This window comes from Polyodon spathula, chromosome 12 (assembly GCF_017654505.1).
Source record: "Polyodon spathula isolate WHYD16114869_AA chromosome 12, ASM1765450v1, whole genome shotgun sequence".
NCBI classification, from domain to species: domain Eukaryota; kingdom Metazoa; phylum Chordata; class Actinopteri; order Acipenseriformes; family Polyodontidae; genus Polyodon; species Polyodon spathula.
The window spans coordinates 20715340-20725885 of NC_054545.1; the positions used below are offsets into that span (position 1 = coordinate 20715340).

At 37.5% G+C, this 10546-nt stretch overlaps 1 protein-coding gene across 2 annotated transcripts in view; it reads right to left on the bottom strand.

The window, feature by feature from the left end:
• Positions 1-10022, bottom strand: part of LOC121324996 (serine/threonine-protein phosphatase 2B catalytic subunit alpha isoform-like) — a 224008-nt gene extending 213986 nt beyond the window's left edge. The window contains exon 1 of one of the 2 annotated variants that reach the window (XM_041267274.1): positions 9742-10022. In XM_041267274.1, the coding sequence (XP_041123208.1) occupies positions 9742-9796 (55 nt within the window). In that variant the 5' untranslated portion in view covers positions 9797-10022. Of the gene's footprint in view, positions 1-9238; positions 9318-9741 lie in introns of those variants that run through there. The other variant, XM_041267275.1, reaches the window with a different exon arrangement.
• Positions 10023-10546: the final 524 nt, after the last annotated feature.

The following is a 10546-nucleotide window of genomic DNA, read 5'->3' on the forward strand; positions in this document are numbered from 1 at the left end:
AGAAAAATGTTACCCAGGGAAACACGATATGCTGTGGTAGAAAAGGAATGTTTGGCAGTGAAATGGCCTATAAGATCCCTGAAATACTACTTGCTAGGTAGGAAGTTCATCCTAGTTACCGATTATACCCCACTTAAGTGGATGAAGGAGAACCAAGAGCAGAACGCTAGGGTAACAAGATGGTTTTTAGCATTACAACCCTACAAGTTCGAGATAGAACATCGCAAGGGGAGCCAGAATGCCAATGCGGATGGGCTATCGAGAGTCCAGTGTTGGGGTAGTCAAGTCGCTTGAACCTGTAGGTTAGAGCTGGGAAGGGGGATATGTAATACAAACGAGGATATAGAAGGAATACAATCAACAAATATAGAAATTGACTCGGACCTCATCTGTAGTCAGGAAGTAGTCGACAACATACAAGCTGAAAGCATGAACCACAAAAGACCACATATCTCAGAAAGCCGAGCAAAAGTAATCAGCCTCAGCTGAAGACCAGTGGGGGTTTTAAAAAGCTGCCAGAATCAGAGAGAGGGAGAGAATGATGGAGAAATACATAGTGATAGAGTGGAAGATATACAAACACACTTGAAAGTAGCAGTGTGTGGAACAAAGGAGACTACTCACGGATGTTACTATAATATCAACAGGAAGTAGAGTACATACATTTGGGGAAAATTGTGCTCACGGAATTTATGTAGTATGAGACTGTGAATGAAAGAGCAACAAAGTACAGCAGATGCAGTAAGTGTAAATATGACAGCGTAGAGGGCTGTGACCTGTGTGAAAAATATATATAATCTCAGGGAAGGCAACTGGTTTGAAATCAACAGGTTTGTTAACAAGGCAAAGGAACGAGTGTGGATTACAAAAATATCAAGAAGGATTTTTAACTGGCTTATATAAAAGTACTTACCTGTGCAGCAGTGTGCTGTGCTATGTTTCAGAGCTTTCTCTGGGACAATAACCAGTGCAGAACCATAATCAGACAACAGGTGGCAACCAAGGGCACAATAGATGTGGACAACAGTTCTACTCATTTGCATGGTACAGCGCCATCGGTTGGATGATCTGGGGTTTGTCTGGACTGGAATCCAGACGACAGCCGAGGACCAGCCATCACTCGCTCTTAGTGGAACACCACCCACTGGTAGAACGGTGGACTGTACAGCTATGGATTGGGGAGAAGGGATTTGAACTTGGAATGGGATCAGGACTGTGTTCTTCAAAGAATACACCAGGACTCCTTTGTTTTGTTTTGGATTGTTTTCATTGTATTTACAAAATAAATAAAATTAAAATTGAATTATTATTTGCACTGTGGTCTTCAGTTTTACTTTGTGGCCCCATCCATCCAACAGCTCACAGAAAATCTGTCAGTAAGGTGATCAATGTTACACAATGTACAACTCAAACATCTCAAAAGGAATATAGCAATGTACAACTCAAACATCTCAAAAAGAATATAGCAATGTACAACTCAAACGTCTCAAAAGGAGCATAGCAATGTACAACTCAAACATCTCAAAAAGAATATAGCAATGTACAACTCAAACGTCTCAAAAAGTCTTATGTCAAGGACATGGTCCACAACACATTTAGGATGTAGGATTTATATAACATGCACATGCCTCAAATAGCTTCTGAGATATGAGATTTAGACACTGACAGTGGCAGTTTTGTAATATACAGTACCTATAGGAAGTATCCCCCCCCCCCCCCCCCCCTTGGAAGTTTTCAGAGTTTGTTGTGTTATAATCTGGTCTTGATGCATTTAAATGGGATTTTTTTTCTTTGATTTACACAACCTGCTCAACACTTTGAAGAGGCAGGAAAGTTGCAGGAAAGGGTTAACTTTTCTTGTACAATCGACACACGATCAAACTTAACCCAGAGAATCACAGAATATAGCTGTATACAGAGTATAAAGGCAACATCTCAAAGCATTAGGTCTTTATCATAAGAAAACTAAAAAGTCACGTGACCCAAGTATGGCAGTAGATTTTGAACACTTATAAACACTAATCAAACAGTAAATAGACACAAACAGGTTGCTTAGACTAGTCCTCATTCATTCATTGATATTGAAACACTCGCCAACTGAGCACCTACTACCAGCTCAATATCAAAGTCAACTGAGCACCTACTACCAGCAAAGTCAACTGAGCACCTAATATCAGCTCAACATCAAAGTCAACTAAGCACCTATTATCAGCTCAATATCAAAGTCAACTAAGCACCTATTATCAGCTCAATATCAAAGTCAACTAAGCACCTATTATCAGCTCAGTATCAAAGTCAACTGAGCACCTACTACCAGCTCAGTACCAAAGTCAACTGAGCACCTACTACCAGCTCAATATCAAAGTCGTCAGATCGGCCCATCATAACTAAATCTGGCATACAATAGGGATATGTAGTATATTACAGAATACATGTCAGGAGTATGCTGCCTGCTCAACCCCTATTCACTGCACTGCATGAGCAAAGAGCTTCTCATTTCTTTATTTCACTGTTCCCTTCTTTATTTCACTGTTCCCTTGCCTTTCTGAGTGCTTCTGATTGCAATTTTCTGATGGGACTGCTTTAAAATGCTTTTAGCAGAGTTCAGGAGTTTCTCTTCAGTTCTAGTCATCTGCTGTAGAAACTTGTAGCATCTTCCACTTTGGATCAATTTTTCTTTTGCTTTGTTAGCAATACACTGCCATGCACTAGATATCGCTGGTGCTTACTGAAGACTCTTTGGCTAATCTAGCCTACATTACATATCTCTATGGCAGCATAAAACAGGAGAAAAGCCCACAGTTTTTGAAATATCACAATCATATCACATGTAAAGGGACAATAAAAAAAAAATTACAAAATGAAGATGTTAAACGCCAGTCCTAAAAAACATATTATTCCTTTGAGTTTTGGAGCCAATTTCCAGTTTTTTTTTTGGTAAACCTTTTATACCAAACCTATTTTTGTCTTTTTCCCCAGTGCATAACATTCAATTAGTGCAATCCACATATTACTGAAAGATCTAGAGTTCATATAGAAACAAACACATTACAAACCCAATCTGGAATAATAGCATACAGTTGAACATGGTCCACAAGTCATCACGACATGAAAAAATCCAGTGTGCATTGGACCAATCTGATGTTCTATTGGTGTTATGCTTATACTATATACTTTATAGAAAATAATAGCTTTTTGAAATGCAATAAAACAAGACAATGAAATACAATGCCTTTTTAATATAATATCTAACATAAAAAATCAGTGAGTACTTGAAGGTATTAGCATATTACATGCACTGATGTGGCACAGCTCTCTCTAGACAACTGGATTTCAACCTATTCATCTAAATCGCCAGTGTTTCCAGCAGGGACCACCATGTGTACCAACCATGTGCAATCTTAAACTGAGACCTACCCCATTACAACCAGGTTTGTTGTGTCTGCCCTCACTTGTTTGTTGCCTCATTCTACTGAATGGTTATCTAGGCAGCATGTGTATGGAATTGGTGACCACACCTATAATTGTATACAGTTGTAACATGGAAATAGCATGCTGCAATGCCTCTGCTCAGTGTTAGTGAAGTCCCTGAAGTCCAGCATGTAACAGAGACAGCTCTCCTGCTTACATATTACCGTTTATTTTTCAGTAAAAACAAGTTTAAATTGCAACTAATTTTACTGCTATATTTACTATATTAAATACACCACAGCAAGCACATTGTAATATATTTTGGATACTTTTTTTACTGCAGTCAAGTAAGCTGCAGTACATTTCATTTTTAATTCCCTTCATTTTTCTTTTCTCAACAGTACACTTCCTAATTACAGTCCAAAGTATTTCTGTGGATTCTGCTTTCTCATTTCTTAAAATGGTCAGTTTGAGAAACAGACTTTGTTTTCCCTGTAACAGCTGACCCTGCTTTAGTACAAGACTCACACTACATACTGTTTTACATTATGGGAACAGTACTTTTATACCATGTTTCCATGAACCACAGAACCCAGGTATGAGCTCGAGTTCCCCCCCACACACCTCTGTTTATATGTTTACCATATAATGGGACATTTTGGCTATTATTAAATTCAGAGGACTTGCTGCCTTGATCTCAGGACAGCAGAATTATATATATATATATATATATATATATATATATATATATATATATATATATATATATATATATATATACCAAAATTCTGCTCTCCTGATCTCCCGATTTGGTAAATTATAAAAGTTGGCAGGTCCGTAAGCGTTGAACCGGTCTGAAGGATGAAACTACGAAAAGAATGCTTCTTAAGTCATAAATAACAGTATTTATACCGAGTAATGGCGAACTTAATTTTAAGATGGCCATTTGAAAATGCTTTACGATAAGCATTGGGTATTGGGTATACTCAGTTTCAAAATTTAGCATCGGTTCCACAATTTGTAAGTGGAATGTCACCGTACATGTCATCGATGTCGGACAGTACATTAAATTTAAAAAATATAAAAATGAAAAATGCTTTACATTGCTTAGACAAAATATAGAGAAATGGTTAATAGACCAGCAAGCACTGGTAATATTGCCAAATCAGTATCTATAAAGTTCGTTTACCATGGCGCAGAAAGTCATTTATTTAAGTTTAACAATTTTGTTTCTGGAACTATTTTAATGTTTTGTTTTGTTTCTGGACTTTGAGATCCCTACAAGATGGATGTCTTCAGTACTCATATCTACAAGGTATCAACAATAACAATCAACCATTTTGTTACAGACTTTCTAACAAGTTTGGCATAAACACTTTTGGATGTTACTCAATTAAACCTTTGTAAAATAATACACAAATGCTTAACATAAAAAAGAACAGTCCTACTACAGTAGCAGGCAGTTTACAGTGCCTCTGGATTTCTGCTCGCATTAGATTAATTCCACATTTTTTAAATCCATTCATGGAAATGTCTGGTCTACTTTAATGTTTTCAAGCAAATTGGCTTCATCACTGCCATTCTCATATGCACTTTGATATCTGACACATTATTCCTCTTGTCCAGCGCTTCTTTAACCTGTTCTGTATACCAGTCTGACAGAGGGCAGGATCACTAGGGTTACTGTATGCAACCCTCTGATTGGTGGAAGTATTATTGTAATACCGTCTGCAGTGAATTCACGTCTTGACATTTAAATCGCAAGTATTTCTGGGGAAAATCGGTAGTATTTCCTGCCCAACTCATGTGATAACTTGTGTAACTCGGAAAAGCCACCTTTTTCACCCTCAAGTTGTCCATCAACTTGAATTCTGGGAGAATTCAGGCCAATTCGACTCCAATTGGCTGTCTATGTAAATGAGGTATTAAATGATCATGCCGCTTTTTTGGCTGAAAGATATCAGCTTATCACCTAAGTGCAGGCATCTCAACTAAATCATTAAATTATTTTTTTTTTATTTTTTTATTTAGCAGATGCCTTTTTCTAAGGCAACTTGCAAATACTACAGTGTGTGAACTATGCATCAGCTGCAGAGTCACTTAGGAAGGTCTCACCTGAAAGACGGAGCACAAGGAGGATAAGTGACTTGTTCAGGGTCACACAATAAGTCAGTGGCTGAGCTGGGATTTGAAACGGGGACCTCCTGGTTACAAGCCCTTTTCTTTAACCACTCAATCAGTAAACAATGTAACTGAATCTGTTAAAACTAGGATGCAAGATACAACAGACAAAAATAAATCGTTCGTGTTGACTTTAAACTTTAACTTCCTTTTTTGTTAATTGTTGACCTTTTTGCTGCATCACAGCCCTTCATTAATGATTTTCTTTATTTTAAGTTTCCAGGGCATTTTTTTACTGGCACGTGTACAACACACAAACCTGAAGTGCATTTTTATTTTAGTTCACTGTTCTTCTTCTACATTTCTTAAATGCAACTGTTCATTTTAAGCTGATTTTTTACACAACAGTACATTTGGTCACCATCACAGCTGTTGCAAACTGTGGTTCCCGTATTCTGCTGGTGTTAATACCTCATTGCACTTACAAGCATTTATATTCGATCAAAATGTTGCCGTCCTTCTCGCACTTCAGTTTATTTATTCATTTATTCATTTTTGTGCCTAACCCCGAAAAAGCAGTTGCCAAATTTTTTTGTGCAACCATGTTAGTCTGGAGCCTGCATCAAATTTTCTCATTTCTCTGTGATTTCAATTGTACAAACAGATACATTATGATGGTGTGATTGAGTGAGTATTGTGGTTGAGGAATCATATCTCATTTCTCTGTGATTTCAATGGTACAAACAGATACATTACGATGGTGTGATTGAGTGAGTATTGTGGTTGAGGAATCATATCTCATTTCTCTGTGATTTCAATGGTACAAACAGATACATTACGATGGTGTGATTGAGTGAGTATTGTGGTTGAGGAATCATATCTTATTTCTCTGTGATTTCAATGGTACAAACAGATACATTACGATGGTGTGATTGAGTGAGTATTGTGGTTGAGGAATCATATCTCATTTCTCTGTGATTTCAATGGTACAAACAGATGCATTATGATGGTGTGATTGAGTGAGTATTGTGGTTGAGGAATCATATCTCATTTCTCTGTGATTTCAATGGTACAAACAGATGCATTATGATGGTGTGATTGAGTGAGTATTGTGGTTGAGGAATCATATCTCATTTCTCTGTGATTTCAATGGTACAAACAGATACATTACGATGGTGTGATTGAGTGAGTATTGTGGTTGAGGAATCATATCATTATAAAGAGCACCTGCTGGTGCGTATCAGTTGCAACCCTGTCACGCACCAGTACTGGCACGCGTACCACAGGTTGAAAACCACTGCTCTAGAGAATGTGGTAAGTTTGACATTCTCTAGAACACCAGTTATCAGTCTGTTAAGCCCACGTTTTGGTCCACAGTGGGGAGGTACTGCTGCATGGGACTTCATGAAAGGACTGGCCACTAACATTGCATATGCTGCAAACCACATTCATTGCAACGGTTTATATAGAAAAAATGGTAAAAAGCAACATTTCTATGAACAGTTTCTACGTCTTTTGAGACGAAACAGATTGTAAAGCCAAATGTGTCTTTGCACTGCTATTGTACAAACACAATCCTGGAGCAATTCCGCTAGTTGATGGCTGCATTAGCAGCCTACTGTTCCTGGCTGTATTGAAGAGGATACCTGAAAGGGAAATAAAATGTAGTGTCAGTGAGATTGTGATGGCGCTGTCATCACTGGAGTCAGCGCAGTCAGAAAGTTTTGGAATGCACTCATTCTCTGGAGCTGGCAGCACCGGAGTCAGCGCAGATGAAAAGTTTTGGAATGCACTCATTCTCTGAAGCTGGCATCACTGGAGTCAGCACAGATGAAAAGTGTTTGGAATGGCCTTATTCTCCACTTTCAGAATTTGAAAAAAAAGAAAATGATTCTGACAAACTATTTCTTTATTAGGTTTGTCCTAAAATTAAATTACCCTCCTGGTTCTGGCACTCAATGTAGCAAAAGTAGGCTTGTTACTAAGCACAACTTAAAGGCACAGTTTTACCCACAAGAAGTATTGGGACAGATAAAAGATGATGGAGGGGTGATATTTTGAGTGCCACTGTCGTGTTTATTGTAATATATTACATTTTAATAATGGGCATATATATAATCGGGATACCAAGATATTAAGTAGATGGTCTTAGTGGCTAAACAGGCTACAACCCGCTTACCAATCATTCTGCACAGTGTCGTTACAGCAAGAGGGAAAGATGCTTCCTCCCCATTACCAGAGTGTCACTACATGTATGTCATTCTGTTAGGATCCAACTGTAATAGAATAGGCATTCTCCAGCTAATATTCCAGAAGGCACAGTTTTACAATTATTTTACTATTATATTCAGTTTTTTGTATTCTGATACCAGGAAAGATATAGCTGGTATATCCTGAATATTAGTAAGTATTTTACCACCTTATATAAAAAATGAGTATTTCGAATTAATTCAACATGTAATAGTGCCTTGTGTCCTAGTTTGTTTCAACTAAACTAGCGAAATGAACTAGATTTTTTTTTTTGCTTCTCTCTAACAATTGAGCTAAATACAGTATAACGTAAGATGCACAACTTAACATAAAAATAATGAAAAATTATTAGAATCGATAACTCCATATTGAATTACCAAGAATGTGTATTATGCAAGACCAAAGACATATAAACTTCAGTATATTCAGATTCTATTTAATAATTAGAGAATGAAGAAGAAAGAAGAAGAAGAAGAAGAAGAAGAAGAAGAAGAAGAAGAAAGAAGAAGAAGAAGAAGAATGTTTTTTGTTATCATTCAGATCAGTGATTTGGACAGGTTTGAGCCCTTAAAATATATTTGTTCTGGATATTATATTTTTTTATACTGTCTCCTGATTATAAAAAACGCACTCATTTAAAAAGACGAATATGCAACTTAAGAATAATGATGTGAATGTTTCTTTTAAAAAACATAACACACCCACGCGCACATAAAATATTCAATACAAAATGTAATAACTCGGTAAAATGATCCAAACACGGGGCAGTGTGCAATATGCTAATAAGTAGCTTGACTTTTGAAATTCAATTTTCAGATACAATTGCAGCTAGCTTTAGAGACAAAATCAAAACGAAGCTTGGGCTTGCCAAACAAAACGCCATTATAAATACATAAATAAATGCATACATTCTATCAGTTAACATGCCAAGTGCACATTTGTTAACCACGCAATGTCCAGTGAACCACACATTACGACAGGTTGAAATAAAACACACGACTATAATGTACTGTTCGATTACAGAAGAATACCTAAACCTCCCTGAGAATATTAACAGTATCCATTATCTCGTAACTCAAGAGGACAAAAACAAAATAAATACTAATCAGATTTCATGTACCGCTGAAATCCTCTGTTTCCAGACACACATCTTGACTACAGTCGGGAAAGCTCATCGCGGCTGTGGGGTAATCGTATTGACTTGATACACTGTAGTAGCATCTTAATTGTACTAGCCACAGATAGCTCGTCCTGTGTTCCATACATGTACACATTTCTAGTATAAAGTGAAAACATTTCTACATGCATCTAAAACAGCATCCTTTAGCAAGTACGTAGCAGCTAACTGTATGTTGAAATCTTGACTCTCAACACTCGTAAAATACTGAAACGTTGCAAGTCTACTGTACATCAATCTATTCCATAATAACAAAAATCCACATTTTCCAAGTCAAACCTTTGCACCCGCAAGTCGACATCATTCAGCAGTCAAAAAGCAAACAAATCCGTGAAAAAGCAGCAAATGTATCCTCCGGGCGCCCAGTGTACTGCTACAGACAGAACATGTATTTGAATGGCTTACAGCTCCAGCATAGCCATGATTCTGCCCCAGAATCCTGCTGCATCACCGCCTTCGCAAACACCTTCTCAATGCATCGCCAAAACGCGGGTTAGCATCACTTGACATTCTATTAATAACAATAGCTATGCATATAAATAAGCACCATTAATCAAAAACGACTGTTGTGTTTGTTTGTTTGTTTGGTTATTAAAGACGAACACCATTTATTGTACTGCTAGCCACAATCTGTACCACCATTCCATGCGAGTATTTGGGTAACCTGTGTTTAAAGCCATTTAAAAATGCATGTTTTTCTTTAAACGAAATGTGTTTTCTCCCAAAAGCAACAACAAAGATTTACCACTGCACCCCCTATATATTGAGATATGTGTACTTACATTTGACCATCCTGTCAGTGGAATTTATGACCATGTCAACGTTAGTCATCTTCATGAGCAGAGTATGTTTTGTGATAGTGGTTTACTCCTTTAATTAGTTACGTGCTTGTGCTGGAGGAGGATGCGGCAGTCGCAGGAGCATCACTCGGTGCGTCTCTCCTGTGTCTCTCCGCCTGGATTCGGCTGCTACATGAAGCGGGGATGAACGTTGCTGTGTGGGGGAGGATGGATGAGAGGAGATCCTGAGTCACTGCGCCACCCCGACATGGCCAGCGACCAGGGGAACTCCCACGCAATTGCTTTCAGGGGCTGCCTCATACCGCCATCAGGTGGAGCAAAGCCGGGCTTTCCCGGGGAACACGTCTTGCCTTCTGATGTCATGCTGATTCTAACACTATTGCTGCCCACTGTATCTTATGGCACGTCGCAGGCAACAGCGGGGAGAATGCACAAGTAGCTTCAGAAAGTATCTGCGGAGCAAAATGGGGAATTCGAATTCTATTAGACAGAAGACAGGCAACACCTGAAAAAATGAATTTTTTAAAAAAAATTAATGATTTATAGATTGATCATGTGAAATCACAATTCATGAAGCGACCGATATTATTATTATTATTATTATTATTATTATTATTATTATTATTATTATTATTAATAATAATAATAATAATAATAATAATAATAATAATAATAATAATAATAATAAATCATTCACAGATACCTACACCTGTGATTAAAAAAACAAAAAACAAAAAAAAACAATTAAGGAATCTGTTGGAGAAAAGTCACTGATTGTCACTTAAAG